The sequence below is a fragment of the Dasypus novemcinctus genome, chromosome 18 (genome assembly GCF_030445035.2).
Source record: "Dasypus novemcinctus isolate mDasNov1 chromosome 18, mDasNov1.1.hap2, whole genome shotgun sequence".
Lineage (NCBI taxonomy): Eukaryota > Metazoa > Chordata > Mammalia > Cingulata > Dasypodidae > Dasypus > Dasypus novemcinctus.
In genome coordinates this window covers 63,246,598-63,265,738 of record NC_080690.1, presented here as the reverse complement: position 1 = coordinate 63,265,738, position 19,141 = coordinate 63,246,598, and the positions used below count along the sequence as shown (strand labels likewise).

The 19,141-nt window shown below is 52.4% G+C and overlaps 1 protein-coding gene across 7 annotated transcripts in view; it reads right to left on the bottom strand.

The window, feature by feature from the left end:
* GRIK5 (glutamate ionotropic receptor kainate type subunit 5) overlaps positions 1-19,141 on the bottom strand; it is a 55,859-nt gene that overhangs the window by 31,393 nt on the left and 5,325 nt on the right. For all 7 annotated transcript variants that reach the window (XM_058280342.2, XM_058280339.2, XM_058280343.2 and 4 more), the window contains exons 2-12: positions 17,065-17,193; positions 16,576-16,740; positions 14,020-14,117; positions 13,773-13,938; positions 11,266-11,444; positions 9,819-9,872; positions 9,552-9,713; positions 7,833-7,985; positions 7,329-7,433; positions 7,115-7,222; positions 522-725 (exon numbers count right to left, since the gene is read on the bottom strand). In XM_058280342.2, coding sequence (XP_058136325.1) covers positions 522-725; positions 7,115-7,222; positions 7,329-7,433; positions 7,833-7,985; positions 9,552-9,713; positions 9,819-9,872; positions 11,266-11,444; positions 13,773-13,938; positions 14,020-14,117; positions 16,576-16,740; positions 17,065-17,193 — 1,523 coding nt within the window. The remainder of the gene's footprint in view (positions 1-521; positions 726-7,114; positions 7,223-7,328; positions 7,434-7,832; positions 7,986-9,551; positions 9,714-9,818; positions 9,873-11,265; positions 11,445-13,772; positions 13,939-14,019; positions 14,118-16,575; positions 16,741-17,064; positions 17,194-19,141) is intronic.

Genomic DNA, 19,141 nt, shown 5'->3' with positions numbered 1-19,141 from the left:
CTGTCTTCCGGGAAGCCCTCCCAAGATGCCCCAGCTGGGCCAGGAGCTTCCTCTGGGCTCCTGCGCTGAGTTCTCCCCATCATTAGTTCAGCTCACTTTGTGCTGTGAAGCTTTTCTGCACACTAAAGAGTCTCTAAGCTCTTGAAGGAGGGTTCAGGTCAGCTGTGCTCACTTCTGTATCCTGTGCCCAGCACACTGCAAGGTACACAGTAGGTGCTCAACAAACCCCACTGGATGACTGAATGTGTGGGTACCAGAAGGCTGTCCCCAATAGGTGCTGAGTGGACAGCACAAACGAGGCACAGTCCCAGGTCTCCTAGCTCTGCCCTTGCGCTGCCCTTGACCACCTCTGTCCTGGGCCCAATTTCCACTCCAGAGCACTATGTGCCTGGCACTGGGCTGAGGAGGCATGAGGAGCCCTCAAAGACCTACTACTCTCTGCCATGTGCCAGGGTGATTCTGAGACTAGACTTGCTGCCTAGCCAGTGGCAACCCCTTCCCCAGCGCCGGCCCGGCCGTACCCGGTTGATGAGCTCGCCAACCATGCCTGTCCAGGATCCATTGGGTTCGGGTGCCCCGTACAGCCCATCTTCCACCAACCGCAGGCGGTAGCGGAAGCGCAGCAGCTCCGCCAGCTCCCGCAGCATGTCCACGCAGAAACCCTCAAAGCGTTCATTCCCAGACAGGGCCTGGAAGTTGGGTCGGCGCATGACGTACGGGTTCTCCTGGGGGGAGGAGAGGAGGAAACAGGGGTCAGAGGTTTAGCATCTGTGGCCCCTGGACTAGGCAGTTGACCAGGCATCTGCTTGCAGAGTGGGTCTGGCAGATTCATTACATACTCCTCAATTACAAATGCCAAGTTGGGAATAGAACTGAGAGCCAGGGGAAAAATACACGGTTCCTACCAGCCACTAACAGATCCTAAGGTGCTGTTTCAATCTTCACCAGCCAACCTGATGATCATCAGTCTCAAGCTCAAATGTCACCAGGGAGGCAGGTAATTTAAGAGAGTATCGGTCTAGATGGAGATTGAGCCAAATTGGAACAGGGGCTTTCAAATTTTTTGAGTAAGAGCCACAGTAAGAAATACATTTTACTTTGCAACCCAAGTCTCTCCCCCCAACACACATACACATATGCATGCATAGGCACACATACCTAGAATTAGTTCCACAAAACACTCCACACCCTTAGTGACTATGGGCAACACATTCTCACAGTTTCTGTTCTGCTCTGCTTCATTTTTCACGTGACTGGTCAAGACCTACCAAACGGACTTTATGATCCATGAAGGGGTCAAGGTCTGCCACTTGACAACAAAGAAGATAATGCCCACCCCTATGACCTACCTCCAGCTGAGGACCAGCATGAAGGAGAGGGCCGGATACCAGATGGTCCAATTTTAAGAGAATTTGGAAACCTAGATTGTTTTGTAAAATCTCCCCATTACAAAGCTTAGCAACTAAGTCAAATTCCAATTCCAATTTTTTTGAAAAAATGCTCTGCAGACCAACAAACACATCTGTCAGTTTGCCATCTCTCATCTGGGGCTGGTTTGCCCTGTTGATGCTTCTTTCTGACCCAATCATGCTGCGTAAAGGCAAAGAGAGGGCAGTTCAAAGTGCTACTAAGAAGAGGCATATGAAGATGATGGTAACATAAGGGAAGCTTAACTTGATATACTCATCCAAATCGTTATTTGTGCAGTGTCACTTGAGATTTATGAACCAAAGAACTTAGGAAACAGCCTTTCATAAGCCAGGAGAGAAGAGCTTTGGCAAGGATAACCACAATAGTCACTGTGCGCTGAGAACCTGCTGAGTGCCAGACCCTGCCTGAGGTTTGCACTTGCGATTATATGACCTTCATCCTAACATGATCTTACTTGGGAGATTTTATTAGATATATTTGGCAAATAGAGAAACTGAGGCCTCTGTGACCTCTCACTCATTCAACAGATAATTTACTTAGCTCTGTGAACTGGGCTACAGTGTCTTGCAGCTTCTCCCACTGAGAGGTGGAGTCGGGTCTACCACCCCTTAGATCTCAGCTGATCTTGGGACTTACTTTGTCTTAGAATGTGGCAAAAGAGAACGCATGTGAATTCTAGCACTTAGACCTCAGGAACAAATCCTTCTCTTGCCTACTTGGAACTCTATGGAGAGACCACATGTAAGGGGACCCAGGCTAGCCTCCTGGAGGATGAGTGAACCAAGATGCCCAGGCCAAGGGCCAGCACTGACACTCATTTTAGACCTTCAAGCCACCCACTGAATACAGCCAGATGAGTAAGCCCAGGAGAGACCAGCAGAACTGCTCGGCCAATCCAGAGAATTGTGAGAAATAATGGATTGTTATTCTTTGCAGTCACTAGGTTTTCAGGTGTATTTTACAAAGCAATAGCTATAGAATGTCCTACTAGGAGGCCAGGACCTGAGTCCCACAGCTGAGGGACAATGGGCTGGGGGAAAGGCAGTGCTCCTCTCTCTCTCAAGCTGCCTTTTCAAATCCAAAATTGTGGAACTGTGAGCAGGAATGTGAAATGATGCTAATAATAGCGGCAGCAGCTAGTGTTTCTTGTGGGCTTGCTGTGTGACAGCTCTTCTGTCAGCGTGGGAGGTCGGTATTATTACCTCTGTTTTCAAGATGAGGACACTGAAGTCCGGAGTAGTAAGAGGCTGAGATAGCCAAGTCAGCCTGCCTTCAAAGCTCTACTCTTAAGCCTAGTATTAGACTGAGCTCAAGTGGACAGATCAGAAATTAGACACTGGGGAGGCCAGGAACAGAGCCAGGGATTCAGGTCAGGTAGCAAAGGTGGAGAAGCAGAAATCAAGACTCCTTGAGACGAGCACCCAGTGTTGGAGCTGGAAGGCTCTCGACAGCTCTCTTGGTTTTCAGAGGCGGGAATCAAGGCTCAGCAAGACAAAGTGTCTTGTCCAAGGCCACTCAGCCAAAGCAGGGCAGTGAGAAGGGGACACAGCAGACCTGGGATTCAGAACCCAGATGCTGCGTACTCCAAAGCCCTTGTTCCTTCTACCATGCCAAGCTGTTCCCCAAATTCAAGATGGAGAAGCTTGGGTTCAATGCCCAGAATTGGGGTCTGAGCTTAACAGGGCTAGAAACAGAGACTAAAGCCTGTGAAGAGAACTTGAGGTCAGAACACAATGATCCAGGACTCAAGAAGAGCCATAGATGGTCAGAACTGAAGGGTCCTTGGAGAACATTTAATCCAAGACTTCCAGATTTCTCCCAGGAGAACTTTATGTTGAAGCCCAGCACAGCAGACAGACAGAGGGGTGCTACTAAGTCTGATTTTAAGGATTCATCCTATAAAGACTGTGCACCTACAGACAAAAAAGCAGGTCCAAGAGAATCATTGCAACATGGCTTATAGCAAGAACAAAGACTGGAAACAACCTAATTTGGTGAAAAGATTGTCAATGTCATAAAAGAATCTCAAGCACCTACTAAAATAACAAGGTCTATAAGATATATTAAGAAGAAAAAAAAAAACAACCCAGTACTGAACAACTTGTACAACATGCTATGCTTTGTGAAAAAAAAGAGTGGGGCTGTGCTTGTACATGTGCAGACATTTAGGAAGGGTGATGGCTTCTGGGAAAAGAAAGTGGGGGACTGGGAAGGAAGGAGACTGGTTTTTTACTCCTTATGCCCTTTGTGCTCTTTTAAGTAGTTTATAACTTCTGTCCTTCCACCAATGTAATGAGTGAACAAAACATTGAAGTATATTAAAATCTATATGGACAAAGGGTCAAGAAGAGCCAAAGCAATCCTAAAGAACAAGACCGGAGGACTTATTCCACTGGACTGTCACACCTAACTTAAAGCTATGGTATTTAAGACACTCTGGTAGTAGAGCAAGGATAGACAAATAGGCAACAGAATGGAGAGGCCAGCAACCCCCAAATACATGGGTACTTGATTTATGGCAAGTACCATAAATCCTGAAGTGAAGGGGGAAAAGAACAGTCATTTAAATAAATGGTGCCGTTCAATTAAACATCCATAGGGAAAAAATATATTCTGACCTCTGCCATACAGAATACTTAAAAACCAATTTCAGGTGGATTGCAGGTCTAGATGTAAAAGGCAAAATAATCAAGTTTTTCAAAAACAAATAGGAGAAACTCTTCATGACCCTCAGGGTAGGCAAATAATTCTTAAACTCTAAAAGCATTAACCATAAAGGAAAAATAACTAATAAGCAGGACATTTGTTAAGTTAAAAAATCAAATCTCATCAAAATATACCATTGAGGGTGAAAAGGCAAGCCAAAAAGTGGGAGAAGATATTTGTAATACTTAATCTGACAAAGGACTTGCATCAGAATATATAAATAACTCACACAAATCAACAAAAAGGTCATATATCCCAATTTTTAAAACAAGAACAAGATTTCACTTCACCAGGAACTTTCCAGAAGAGGATTTCCAAGTAGCCAATAAACACAGAAAGGTGATCAACTTCCCTGGGGATTAAGGAAATGCAAGTGAAAACCATGATGTGGGAGGTACTTCCAGAAGTACGCCAGAAGAGCTGAAGGGAAAAGAAAAGTCAACACCAAATGCTAGTGAAGACATGCAACAACTGGGATTCCTATTCATTCTCTGCTGGGAGGGACATAAATTGGTGTGACAACTTTGGAAAACACTTTGGTGGCATCTACGAAAGCCAAAGAGGTATCTGCCCTGTGATCCACCCATTCCCCTCCCGGGTCTATACCCAAAAGGCAACCATGTATGTGCTCACTGAAAGACACGTTTCCTATAACAAATAATCCTAAGAAAAACCAGAAACAACTCAAATGCCCATCTACTTTTGATGAGTAAGTAAATGGTGGGACACTCCTATAACAGAAGTTATAGCAATAAGCATAAATTATCTGCAACAATGTGGATGAATCTCATATACACAACATTGAGTGGAAGAAGCCAGACACAGAGAGAACGCATAGTATGATGCCGTTTATATGAACTTCAAGGCAGGCGAAGTTACTCATGGTGAGAGGCTGGGATGGTGGTCACTCTTAGGGGGTTAGTGACTGGAAAGGGGAACAAGAAGGCTCTGAGGAAGGTGGGGGGGCTCATTACACAGGTAAGTTCACTTCATGAAAATCTGGTGAGTGGTATACTTCTGATGCATATTTCTGTGTGCATGTTACACTTCAATAAAAATATACTGAAACTAAAAACAAACGATTAAAGGAGGCCTCTGCTTCTGCTGTTTTGCTACCTGGGTCATCCCACTCCTCTTTCTTTGTGTACCCACCTTCTACGCAACTTTTAAAATCCCATCTACCACCATCTCCTCTACGATGCCTCCCTCAAGTCTTCTAAAGCTGGGTTAGTCTCTCCGGTCTCTGGGGGTCCCACAGTCTTCCTTACCCTGTGCTGGAACGATAGTGTCCAAGGCTGTCTTCTCCATCAGATTGGGATCCCCCTCCCCCAACACCACTCATGGCAGGGAAACCACAACACCACCTGTGTCTCACTTTTGTGGCACAGAGAAGCTGCAGTAGATGTTTGCTGAATGCACAAATGAATGGCTCCATCAATAGAGGAATGAATGTCAGAGAGAGAACAGCATTAGCTCTTGGGTCTTGGGGAGATGGGTAAAGAAGTGTGAGAAAGAGACTCAAAGCCCCCCAAGGTCATGGCTCCCCTCTCCTGACATCCCCACCCTGACCTCTGCCCCTGGTCCCCCACCAAGGACCCCATCTCTTCCACCCTCAGAAGGCCTCTGGGACTGACCACAGCCATACACACAGAGGTACAGACTTCTCCCCAGCCAGCCTGGCCCAGCCCTCAGCACCCCGATGTGAGGCTGTTACAGTGGTCTGGTTTCCTGTCTGCAGGTATCTGTCCTTCCCCAACAGAATCAATGGCCCTTCTCCAGAGGGACACAAGGTTCACTGTGGATCAGGAGTTCCCTAAGAGGCCAAGGAAACAGCTCTGTGACTCGCTGCTGTAGGGGTCACCAACACCCCTAGGGAGCCCTTGCTGAACCTCAGCACGCCCAGGCATCGTTAGCCCAGCTCACAGTTACTCAGGGACTCCTGCTGACAATGGTGCCCGTGGGTCACAGGCTTGGGGTGGCTCATGAGGAGCACGGCCACCTGCATGGCTGGACTCCAAGCCCAGCTCCTCAGGAAGCCTCCTGCTCTCCAGCCTTTGCAAGTCACCCCACCCAGACCTCCTCCATGGCTGGTGGACTGAAGACCTGGCAGAAAGCTGCAGGGTGCATTGGAGAGTGCAGAGGCTCTGGAGCCTGGCCCTTATCTTCAAAAGCAGGAATGTACGACCCGCCTTCTGGGGTAGCTGTGAGGTTTGCAGAATGATACCCGTAAAGGGCCTAGAACAGTGCCTGGTATTGAACAGGAGCACCACAAAAGTTTGTGGATGTACAAAGAGCACCATGTCTCCAGTTTTTCAATCCCTGTCCTTTCCAAGACCCTCAGTTTCCCTATTACTAAAATATGGGAGAGGCAGCACCAGGAGCCATAGGACAAAGCCCATGGCTGGTGATGGAGCTAAGGGTTAAGACTTTGCCTCTGGAGCCTTACAGATACAGCTTCCAGTCTTGGCTGTGCCACATACCTGCTGTGTGACCCTGGGCAGGTTGCACCCATCTCTGAAACTCAGTTTCTGCATCTTCAAAATGGTTCTTGAAGAAGTTGGCACATGGTAACACATTTGGTTGGTAAATGTGACCAACAAGGGTTTCCCACATGCCTGACATTGCCAGGAGCTCCATCCAAGCCTCCCATGCCCACCATCACAACCATTTCCACCATCAAACCACAGGCTCACTGAGGTGGGGCCCTCTGGTGACAGTGTCTGGACTTGTTTCTGGGTCTGCGAGCAGAGCCTGTGCTCCTTCCTGCATGGGTAGCAGTTAGGAGGGCAATGCTGGGGCCGCACCTGGGTTGTCAGATGTGGGCGTCACACCCCTCCACCGGCCTGTGGGCTCGCACCAGCCACAGCATCCTCCAACTCACAGTGGAAATGAGGACTGAGCCCAGGACACCTTTCAGGAAAGGTCCAGCACTTGGGCCCCTCTGCCATCCCCCAGCTCCCCCTCTAGGGTCACTCACCAGAATGGTCGTAACGACCAGGGTCTTGTTGGCCAATGTCTGTGACAGGTTGATATCCAGGGTGGTGGCGTTCATGGCCAGGGTTCGGTTCGAGTACCACACCCCAATCTGGGGCAGAGAGGGCACGGTCAGTGTGGGTGCTGCCTGAGACAAAACAGCCCTGGGCCTGCCCTGCCCACCTGCCAGGGCTCTATGGTGGCCTGGGCCTGCTCACCTCTCGGTGGCCCTGCCGGGACTTTTCCAGGATGCGCAGGGTGTAGTTGGTTCTCTGCCCTTTGCTGTTGAACTCGACCCGCCCGGTCAGCCCATCATACTCTACCTAGCAGGGTGGGAGGCAGGGCAGAGGGAGAGGTGGGAAAGGCCCAGAGGGAAGAAACACCCACAGAGAGAGGTGAGGAGCCCAAGGTGGAGGGACAAGAGAGGGCGAGGGTCGGCAAAGCACCAAAGGCAAGAAAGCATGACAATATGCAGGGGATGAGCGGGTGGGAATAAAGCCGCACAGAAAGAGCCAGACCCAGGTGGCCAGGAACCCAGAAGGCAGAGGAAGGCCAAAAAAGGGAAGAGGGAAAGAATGAGGCAGAGGCCCGGAGAGGGTGGGAACAGGGTTGGGTTGGGGGAGGGGCAGAGAGGGGCCGGGGCATGGGGGACAAAAGAGTAAGTGCCCCAGTCCTGAGGGGGCACCGCCCTGCCCTTCCCCACCCTTCTGCTCCCGGCTCACCATGCGCAGGTAGTTCATGAGGCTGGTCCCATGGGGCCAAATGTTGGCTGAGGTACAGGCCAGCGGCTTGACGCCGATCTCCTGGCTGCGGTTCAGCTCACGGACGGCGCTCACCACCACGTGCACGGCATCGAACATCAGGGCTGCGGACAGCTGGGGGGTGGGCACAGAGGTGGGGCAAGACAGGAAAGAGGAGGCTTAGCCAGGGAGCCCCAAACCCTCACAGTGCTCGCCCCAGACCCTCAGATCGGTCTCTCTCCAGGACTGGGGAGCCCAAGTGGGTCAGAAGTGAGGAAGGGGGTGTCTGGGGTGGGGCGATGAGGGGGCAGCAGTGGGCAAGGTGTGCTCGTTGGTCCACACCTTTGCAGGAGGAGCTCTCCTGGGTGGTGCATGGCCTTGCGTGTCTGTTCAGGGAAGGGCCTGAGAGGGTCCACCTGAGTGACCAGCTGTGTCACTCACAAGGGGGACTGTGCATGGGTCTGAGAACTGTGCTTGTGAGGCCAGTGCAGGTGGGATGATGGTGGCCACAGCCTGGGAGTGTGTCTGAGGGTTTAAGCGAGTGGGCGAGAGTACATCCATCTGTGTCCACACATGGTGGGTGACTTCCAGGGAGGCAGGAGAGCAGGATGGGCCTGAGCCCTGGCCTGGGGGGCAGGTGGCTCTGTGCTAGAGGTCCAACTCTGCCACTTTCTGACTCTGTGACCTGGAGCCAAGTCTCTGCCTGCTCTGAACCTCTTTCCCCTGAACAGGGGTAAGAACAATCTCTGCCTCTGAGGGAAATGGTGAAAGTTCAAGGAGATGATGCAGGTTACGGCTTGGAACAGCGCCTGGCACAAAATAAGTGCCTGGTCCACACTGGCCCCTTAGCCGTGACTGACAACTCTGATTCTCTGTGCGTGAGCGTGCGCTTCTACTGTATGTGTGAAGGTACAGACACCCGAGTTCTGCAGGCGCGCGGAGGGGTACGTATGAATGTGGCTCCGTGTCCGTGTGCATTCTGAGTGGAGCCTCAGAACCTTGGCGTGTGAGCATGTCAACAAATACACATAAATATGCGCTTTTGGTATGTTTACGTTTATTCAACATAGGAAGCCTACTATGAGCCAGGCTCTGTTTTAGGTGTTGGAGATACAATGGTGAACAAAACAGACAGAAACCCCTGCTCTCATGGAACTTACAATCGATCTCTATTTACATATATAAATATATATGCAAATTATAGAGTAAACCACATAGGTTTAAGACGAGCAAAGATGCAAAGATTGGTAGTATAGAGAAAAATAAGGCAGGGAAGAGGGCTGAACATCGGATAATTTGTGATTTTTAAAATATGGGGAACCAAGAACAACCATAGAGGGGACATCTGAGCATAGACCTGGTATTGCGGGTGCATGCCACTGGCTCTCTGTGGAAGTACGTGCTTAGCAGAGGAAACAGCAAGTGCAAAGGCCCTGAGGAGCACATGTGCTTGGCGGTGTTAGGAGCACCTTGAGGAGGCCAGTGTGGCTAGAGGAGAGAGGGAGCAAAAAAGTAGGGGGAAATGCAGTCAGATCCTCTCAGGGCCCCACTGTGAGGCCTGGTGGCATTTACTCTGGGTGACTGAGATCCCCTGTGGGCTCTGAGCATGATCTGCCCAAGGTTTGCAAGGGGCCCTGTAAGTAGGTGTGTGTCAGGGCATGAGAGGGCGTCTGTGGGTTGGGGGCGAGGGCACGTGCTCACCGCAGGGCCTGGGTAAGTGCTGGCTTCACAGTTCTCCCTCCAGGACATGTTGAGGCTGCGCACAAATTCAGGGTAGAATGGGTGGGAGGTGTTGAACATGGAGAAGCCCAGGATGTTGGAAGAGTCCTCCACAATTCCGTCCAGATGCAGGATGGGAAAGTCCTGGGCCCAAGGAAAGGTGGTGAGGCCTGGCACCAGAGCCAAGTGGGACAGACCCTGTGTGTGGGGGGGGGGGGGGGCGGTCAAACAGGGGTAGGGACTACGCACCATGGTGGTGAGGATGTACTTGTAAAAGGCCGAGGTCATTCCCAGCTCTGAGGCCTGGTAAGTGAAGAACCAGAGAGAAGAGAGACTTAGAGATGGGCCTGTTGGGAAGACACTGGAAACTCAGGAAGAGACCCCAGAGACAGAGAGAGAGGAGGAGTGAGAGCAGGGGGAGACTTTGACCACTTAAGCTCTGCCCCCACTGCCTGCCTGGCACCCAGGTAGAATTTAAGTTTACTGGAAGAGAGAATGGAGCCCTGGAACACCCTCCCTTATGGGGGAACCCAGACAACTTCCTTCTGGGAAGTCCCCTTCAAGGGGATGCCTCAGGGACAGTCAGGGTGAGGATGGGAGCCCTTCCTACCTGCTCTACCCCAAAGCAGAGCTGAGCAGCTAACAGGGAGGGCTCAGTAGGGTCATGAGGTCAAAGTGGCCCCTGCACTCCATAAAGGCACTGTGCAACATCCAAACAGCAGCCAATCGGAATCTCTAGGTTTAAGTTTTGAGCTCCCTCTCCTCACAGTCCTCAGGGAGAAGATGGGAATGCCAGCGGAGCCCAGTCCTATCCCCCTACAATAATTATAATGTTAATGACATCCTCTATATACTCCTGGGTGGCAGGATCTGGGCTAGACACCTGTCCCCTGGGTGACAGCCCCCTTCTATAGATGAGAAGTGTCCTCCAAGGGAGAAGTGACAACTGGGCACGAGCTCGGAGGTTAGACCCGAAGTGCCAGTCCTGGGTGGCCTGCATCCAAAACCCAAGAATCTTTCCCTCTACTGTCCTGCTTCGTGAGCTTTACAGTTTCTGTTCATACCTCCTGAAAACTACGCTCAGCAGTGACATATGGTTTAATTAAAAAAGACACTGGAGAAAGATAAATAATACAAATTTGATTATGAAGAAAAATTAAGATCAGGGACGCAAATAATGGCTAACGAGTAGTGGTCACAGATGGGCAGTGTGTGGGCCCCTCCTGGGGGACCCCAAGCCAGTCCTCTCCCCTGTGCACCCCACCTAACTTCTTCATCTACAATTGCTCATTGTACCTGCACAGTTGGGGTGGGGTAAGTACCAGGAAATAGCACACGCCACAGTGCAGAGCATACGTCAGCAAGCTGACCACCAGCTCCCACTCTGCTGGCAGAGGCTCGCCATGCATGAGCCTAAGCACCCCGTATCCCCTTCCCTCATTTGGCTCTCAGGATGGCCCTCTGTGGTGGGAACTCTTAGTGTCCTCACTTCCCAGAGGGAGGTGGCTGCCCAGGATCATGTCCCCAGGAAGTGGTCAAGTTGAGAGGTCAACTTTAGGACTTGCATCTGCCTGTCTGCTCTAAATGGATCTCAACAACCCCCCGGGCCCTTGGGGAGCTGAGGTCCCTGGGCATGGGGTGACTTGCTTGCAGGTGCCTTGCTTCTCCCTCAGGGAATCAGAGATGGGGAGCCCACCTTCCGGAGGATGAGGTGGGAGATGGACGCGTTGGCATCGATGATGATGGTGGACACCTTGTCATCACGTATCTCCTTGAGCAGCGGCGTGGGGTCCCGGCTATCGTCCAGCATCCTCACTGACAGCGTCTCCTTGGAGATGAGGAAGCCACGCACTAGTTCCTCCAGCCGCAGCAGGCCTGAGAAGGGGTCAGGGTCAGCCCCCAGGGTGGAAGCCCTTTGGTGTGCCGGGCACGGGGTGTGGTGGCTGGGGATGGTGCTGGAGGGAGAGCTCAGGAGTGGGGGCAGCTGTCCAGCACACAACTGGGTCCCTCGGGACTCTGGGTCCTCCAAATTAAAATCTCCACCCAAGGCTTCTCCCCAGAAATCCAGAAGCATGTCTCCTGCCACCTTCTGAAAGTCTTGCTGCAACGTCAACAGGCATCTCCAACACAACACACCCCAAAACAATCTCCTGCTCTTGTTGCCAAAACCACCAGGTCGCCCTCCCTGTGACGAGCACAGCAGTTTCATCCTTCCAATCACTCAGGCCAAACATCTTGATGTCAGCTTTGTTTCCTCTCTTTCACACCCACACCCATCCCTCTATGAAGCTTGTCATCAACTCTGCCTTTGAAACACATCAGACCTCACTGCACCTTGCCACTGTTGCCACCCTGGCCCAAGCCACCACCATCTCCTGCCTGTTGGAACAGCCACACCGCCCACCCCTCCCCAGTCTATTCTCTACATGGCAGCCAGAATGATGTCAATCGGGTATGTTCCTCTGCTGCTCAAAATCCTCTAACGCAGGAGTTCTTAACCTTTTTTGTTCCATGGGCACCTTTGCCAGTCAGGTGAAAACCATGGACCCCTTACTAAGTCCACATTCTACTGTATATTATTTAATAAATATATCACACATGCACCAACATGTCCCCACAAGAACCATGTTTTTTTAAAATTTCAATTCACGCTCATAGACCCCTTATTAAGAACCCCCTGCTCTAACAGCTGCCTAGTTCACTCAGAATCAAGGCCAAAATCCCCACAATGGCCCCCAAGGTCCCACGGGATGTGCCCAGGACCTGGTCACCTCGCTGACCTCATCTCCACCTCACTCACTCGGCCCAGCCACACTGGCCTCCTCAGTGTTCTGCATATACGAGAACACCACACTCCTGTCCCGTGGCCCTTGCAATGGCTGTTCCCTCTACCTGGCATGCTCTTCCCCATCCTTCCCCTCCTTAAGTCTTTGTCTCAGACAGCCCATGCTCACCATTCCATTTGAAGGTACATGCCACCCCTGCTCCAGCACCCCCATTATCCTCTTCCGTTTTTTCCACAGAACTCATTATTTCCAACTATAGAAGTTACTCTTCTATGGTGTCCATAGTCTACCTTCTCTCAGGATATAAGCTCCACAAGGGCAGGAGTTTCTGTTCCCCTCACTGCTCTGTCCCTAATCCCAAGAACTGGGTCTGGCATCGACAGGTGTCCAATAAATACCTCTGGAAAGATGAATTCCTTCTAGAGGTTACTGAGCACTATCTCTTTTCTTGCTCAGAGAGACCCACAAATCCACCAGCCTACTTGAAGCTCCACTTGACTGTCTCGAAAACACGACCAACACTAGACTCCCCCACTAGACTCCAGTCCTCCTCCTCCAGGAAGAAGTCGGGCTGTCACCACTACTCTCCCCTCTCCCCTCCCCCTATACCTGGTCCCTCAATATTGACTCCTCTCCTCAAATCTGTTCTGTCCCCTCCAACTCAGATATCACCACCTCAGCACCAACCTGAACCCTGTCCACCTGCCACCCTCAAGTCACTCTCCAGGCCACTCTGCACCATGGCTGGACATCTCCCTGTGCTACAAACCTGCTCATGTCCCGTCGCCACCGCCTCCCTCCCCCACCCCCACATCCAGGGAACCTTCCACATTTCCCATCATCCTCAGGATGAAACATAAGGCCCAGTGGGGCCAAGCCCCTGGCCACGGCTCCTGCTTCCTTGTTCCTCACATGCCAGCTGCCATGGGCATCTTTTAGCTGGACCCTCTGCCTCTGCTCCTGCTCAGAGCAGTTTCCTGCCCTCCTCATAATTCCTTACCCTTCATGCCCAGTTCAGACATCCCTTTCTCCAGGACACTGGCTCTGAACCTTCCAGACTGGGTCAGGTTTCCCAGTGATGTGCTCCTACTGTCCGCATGTCTCCATGTCACGAATGCTCATGGCCGGCGGGGGGGGGGGGGTGGCACCTAGCACTGGGCACTGCAGAGTACATGGTTGCTGCACACAATAGGTGCTTAGCAAGTATCTGCTGGCCAAATGGGTCTCTTTTGAGGAGGGATAGGGAAGGAAACAGGTTCTGAGCGGGAAGGGATGGTGGGGCCCAGGAGAGTCTGGGTCCTGGGTCCCAGGGGTTATAACCAGGGGGACTGAGGATTGTGTCACCCTTCAGGATCTCTCACGAAGGGGCATTTTTTAGGCTGAGTGGAAAAAAAAACATGCAGTTCTCCCCCCTCACACTCAGCCTTGGCACAGATGAGGCTGGCCGAGGGGTAGTTGAAGGACTTGAGGATTCGGGAGACCGCCAAGCTGACGTCCTCATTACTGGGGTACAGGCTGACAGACGCAAAGCGAAGGTACTGAAGGCGAGGTGTCTCTTCGGGGCCCACCTTGACATGAGGGATCTGAACAGAGAAGGAGCTTTTGCTTCCACCCTGCTCCCTCTTCCCCAGCCCTCACCCCACCCATTCCCACTCCCACCTCACCTCCTTCTCCCCACAGATATGGCTCACAGTGGAGGCAGATGCAGGGCTGGAGGAGGGCCCCAGGACAGACACGACCCCCTTAGGCAGGATCTGACACACTGCGAGGGGTGGAGAGAGGCTGCAGTCAGACACCCTCTCTGTCCTCTCCTTTTCCAGCCCCCAGGGGGCCCTCCTGGCCCAGAAGAGGACCCAGACACTCCGAGCCTGATCCACCTCTGCCACCCGGACCCAAAGGCCCAATCCCCATTCCCGCCAACTCAGTGGACAAAAAGAAGGGACACATGCCAGAGAGACAAGGAGACATGGCAAAAAAGGGACAGGTCAAGCCAAGAGCGAAACAAAGGAAGGGAGAAAGAGAAAGAGATACAGTGGACTCCTTCTGGCCTACAAATCCAGGGCCCTGTTTCTCAGCCTTCACCTTTCTCAACTTTTTTAATCACACTACAACCTATGCTATATCCAACATCCCCACTTCCACACTGAAACCATAGTGAAGTCCCCTGGATCCAATCCCACCCCAAACACCATTTGTCTGTTGCAGGTACTTGCTCTTCTGCCTTCTCCTTTTCCTTCCCCTTAAACATGAGAATCTCAAGATTGGGAAGTGTAAAGCTTCTGCTTTTGTCTGCCCAGTGCCAGTTTGCAGAACAGAAATCTAATTCTTCAGGAAACCATCCCCTCTCCTCAGTCCAGGTGGGTTCCAGGACTGACTGGCACATGACCCACCATGGCCAATCTCAGAACCACATCTCCTGGCCATAGTGTCTGGCTCAGAGATGGGTATAGGTCCACACAAGACTATCAAGAGCCTTCCCCATGTCTTCTGCTACAATTATTACTCTGTTTCCTAAACTGGTGAGATAAAAGCTTTGCGCTGCTATGACCAGCTTGCAACCAGTTGGGGAAAGCATGTCCAAAAATGAAGCCACTCAGAGGAAAGAGAGAGAGAGATTCCTGAGACATTGTTTGAGTGCCTGGAACTAGACCTGGGACAGCCTTTGAGTACCTGGATCCAGCCAGGCCTGGAACTAGGCCTCGGGCCTTTTAGAGAAAGGAGCTGAAAGTTTCCTCTTGTCCTTAAGCCAGTCTGAGATAGGTTCTGCCATATCCAGCTAATAGCATCAAGACTGAATGCCTCAACTTCCTCCAAACTTGCTTGCTCTGGGTCTTCCATGTTGGTGAGGACCTTACCATTTCTCACCATTTGCACAGACCAGACACTTGGGAATGGGTCTTGCCTTTTCCCTCTCTCCCAACAGACAATGACCAAGTCCTCTCCCTCCTTTCGCTTCATTTTTAATTAACCATTTATTTTGAAATAATTTCAAGCTTACAGAACAATAGCAAAAATAAGGGCCTGCCCCTTCTTCCTCCTCAAATTTTCTCACCTCTGTCCTCTTCTCTTCAATCCTCTGCCTCTGTCCTCCTTCCAGCCTTTCAGCTTGGGCAAGCACTAGCCTCCTCATGGACCACCTTGCCTCCAGCCCCCGCCCCATTTCCTTCCACGTCTCACCTCATATTCAGCCTCAAGATTCACCTGCCAGAAGCCCAGTGCTGACCACATCCCCTGGTCTAAACCCATCTATGGCTCCCCACTGCCTGTAGGTGAAGGTAGCATCTTTCGCTCTGGTGTAGCAGGCCTCCTCAAGCCAGCCTGCCTGTCTTCCCTGCCTCACCTCCCACATCTGGACTCCAGTCCAGAAGTCTCTCAAAAGCCCCCCAAACATGGCCCGAGTCCAGGCAGTCAGGGTGGGCCTGACCCCACACCCTCTGTTCTTTGGCAAAAAATGTCACTACCCCTCCCCCCCCAGCTCCCAGGTTGCAGGTATATGCCTGGAATGCCATATGCCACCTCACCCTCCAGCCGTTTCTCCCAGATTCTGCTCTGAGATGCAGTAGTCCAAAAAGTCTGGGAAACATTCTACCCCACTCTCTCTCAGAGATTTGAAACTCGCATGAATATAATAAAGCCTCTGATAAGGCCTACAGGGAAAAAAAACCTGGCTAAAACTCCCTTTAAGGCAGCACTGCCTGAAGGTCTATGGGCTAAGATCATCAGTTCAAGGGGTATCTATTATTAACATTCATTCAGTCCATCAGTATTGGGCAAAGATTGAGGCACCCTGCTATGCGGCAGGTCAGGCTCCACAGGCTGTCCAAGGCCACCCATTCCACATCCTGTTTCAGAGCTCACCTGCAGCCTGGCCTTCTCCAGAAAACCTTCACCAGCCCCTGCCCTGGCCTCACTGCCTGGGCCCGCTTACTCAGCACTGGAGTTCCGAGCCAGGTGTGGCACATATCCTGCAAACAAAGCTCTAAGCTCCCCCAGGCAAGTCTGTGGCTTACCCTCTCATGGCCCACCCACACCTAGCAGCAGACATCTACAGAAGGGAGAAAGCAGAGACAGGTCCAAAGGAAGCAAACAGAGCTAGAAGAGAACAAGGGCAAGCTGAGGAGGCTGGGGGCAGAGGGACAGATGGAGGGCTCTGGGAGAACAGGCCTGAGTGGAGCTGCCAGCCTGTCCTGCTTCACCCCACACCCTCAGGCCCCGCTCACTGGTGTCCGTGGTCTCGTACTGGCTGTCCCGCTGCAGCTCAAAGATGTCTACTTCCACTCGGGCCTTGGCTGGAACCTCGATGATCCCGTTGATCTGCTCCCGGGCCAGGGCCAGGGCCAGACGCTCACCACGGCCACACACAGTCTGGTCGTCCAGGATTGCAGCTGACGGGACACAGGGGCTGGAGACCAGGCTCCCGGGTCCTGAGGGAGGAGGGGCTAGGTGCCCAAACTCGGGGATCCCAGGGGGCTGGGGGTCTGGACTCCTAGTCTAAGGGAGGAGGGGGCTGGGGGTCTGGACTCCTGGGTCTGAGGTTAGAGGAGCCTGACACCTGGTGCCTGAGGAAGGGACAACCTGGAGGCCTGGACTCCAGGGTCCAGGGGGAAGAAGGACCCGGGGGCTGGTACTCCTAACTCCTGAGGAAAGCTGAGCAAGGAGGCCCAGGAGAAAGGAGAGAAGCCCCAAGGCTAGGATCTGTAGAGCCTCACCCATGCGGAGTGATGAGAGCACCTGATGGCTAGGGCTGGCGAAGGCAACAATCAGCAGCAGCAGCAGCTCAGCCGGCATCTTCCTCCCCTCCTCATGGGGACGCAGCTGCCGCGGCCCCCACTTGCCACCTGCAGGGGGACCCCCAACCCACGGTGACTGGAGATGTGGGGCTCAGAGCCCTCCTGGACGCCTGTGGGAGGGGGTAACCACAGTCTCCAGGACATTGTCACCAGGGGTTCACAGCTCTGAGGACCCTGTTCTAGTAAGAAGCTCACACTGCTGAGGACATTGCTAGAAGGGAAGCTCGGGCCTGGAGGGATACTGACAGGGAGGAGTACTGCTAGTGGGCTTTCACCGCTCCCAAACGGGGGAGGCACTTTATGGATCTCAGAAAGAAGGAGAATTCTAAGGACCATCCCCACCCCAATAGAGGGAACCAGGAAGTGCCAACCCCCCGCCCCATTCAGCCCCTGTATCTGGGCAGGCGGCTGTTACTAGGCAACAGAAACCGGCTGGAGAGGATGCGGCAGTTGCTAGGCAACCCCATCCCGGACCTCACTTGCCACCTTCCTGACGTCCCTAGTTCCCACAATCCCATGGGAGAGAGGCCTGGACATCCGGGTCTGGAGAAGAGAGTATCCGGGAGTTAGGAAACTTGGAGAGGGAGAAGAGAGAGAGACACACACATGGGGACACAGAGATGTAGACAGATGGATGGACCCAAGGCAGCAAAGGGGCTGAAAAGAAGAGTAAAGAGAGAGAAGGAGAGAGATACAGAGACAGAAAGAGAAAAGACAGGGAACTCAGAAAAAGAGAAAGGCAAAAATAAGTAAAAACAAAAGGGGACAGAAAGATGATAACATGACGGGAAAAGGGGAAAGAAATGGAGAGAAACAAAGGGGAGTTACAGGATAAAGAAGTGAGGAACTATGAGAGAGAGAAGGGAAAGATGGGAAGATAAGAAAACGCAGAGATGAACAGAGAAAGGAAAGAAGGGAGAAAAAAGACAGAAGCAGGGACAGCAAGGGAGCAGGAGGTCAGAAAGGGGAAACCAAGACAAAGGGAAAGACTGAGAGTCAACCAGGAATACAGAGGATGGAGTGAAGACACAGTCAGACTCAGGATGTGACCAGAGAACTGGGAGAGAAGACTGGGATAAGGCAGGGGGTGGGGGTGGGGGTGCTGCCTGTCAGAAGTGGTACCAAACCACTGCCCCTTCAAGTTCTGGGGAGCCGAGGATAAGGGCAGCAGTGCATCTTTGCTCCTCATGACTGCTCCACCCCAGGGAGTCAGGGATTCCTCTGGGTGTTCCTGGCCTTCTGTAGGGTGACCTCTGGCCCACCTCTGGATGCAAAGCTCTCTCTGGCCCAGGGCTGTGCCCCAAAGGAAGGAACACTTGGATTCCCATGGAAGAGGGTTCTTGCAGGGCCCAGAGTGCTGTGAGGGTAGCCTGGGTGTCTCCGCACATCCCACCCCTTCCCCAAGGGAGGAGGGCTGGAGATGGGGAGGTGGTAGAATGAGAAGAGCTAGGGAAGCACAAGCACAGGTCAACACTTCAGTCTATGTGACCAGGACCACCTGGGCTAGGGTAGCAGGAGCCCCAGTCAGTCCTGCTCTGTCCCTGCCCTGCCCCTGACTCACTGTGTGACCTTGAGCAAGTCACTGTCTCTCTCTGGGCCTTTGGGAGCAGGAGGGCACGCTAGACTGGCTGGTAGATGCAGGTGAAATGTGGCTCTAAGGTAAGGGTTTGTCATGGGTGAAGGAGCCAGGGAAGCATGGAGATCTGGGGCTAAGACATGGAGAATCAAGAACTCACTGACTGAGGGTATGGAGTGCAGAGCTAGGAGGGAGGCAGGAGTGAAGTGGGTCATCCTGACACACCAGACACTTCTGGGAGCAGGCAGTGAGTAGAGCCAGGCAAGTGTGAGAGCAGAGGCGAGTGGACAGAAAGACCAAGGGAGAGGCAGAGAGCAGAAGGGCAGGGACCACAGGTGGCAGACAGAGGATAGCACCAGAAAGGCAGAGGCAAAGTGCAAGGACAAGAGTGGGGGCAAGCAAGTGAGCGGACACAAAGGC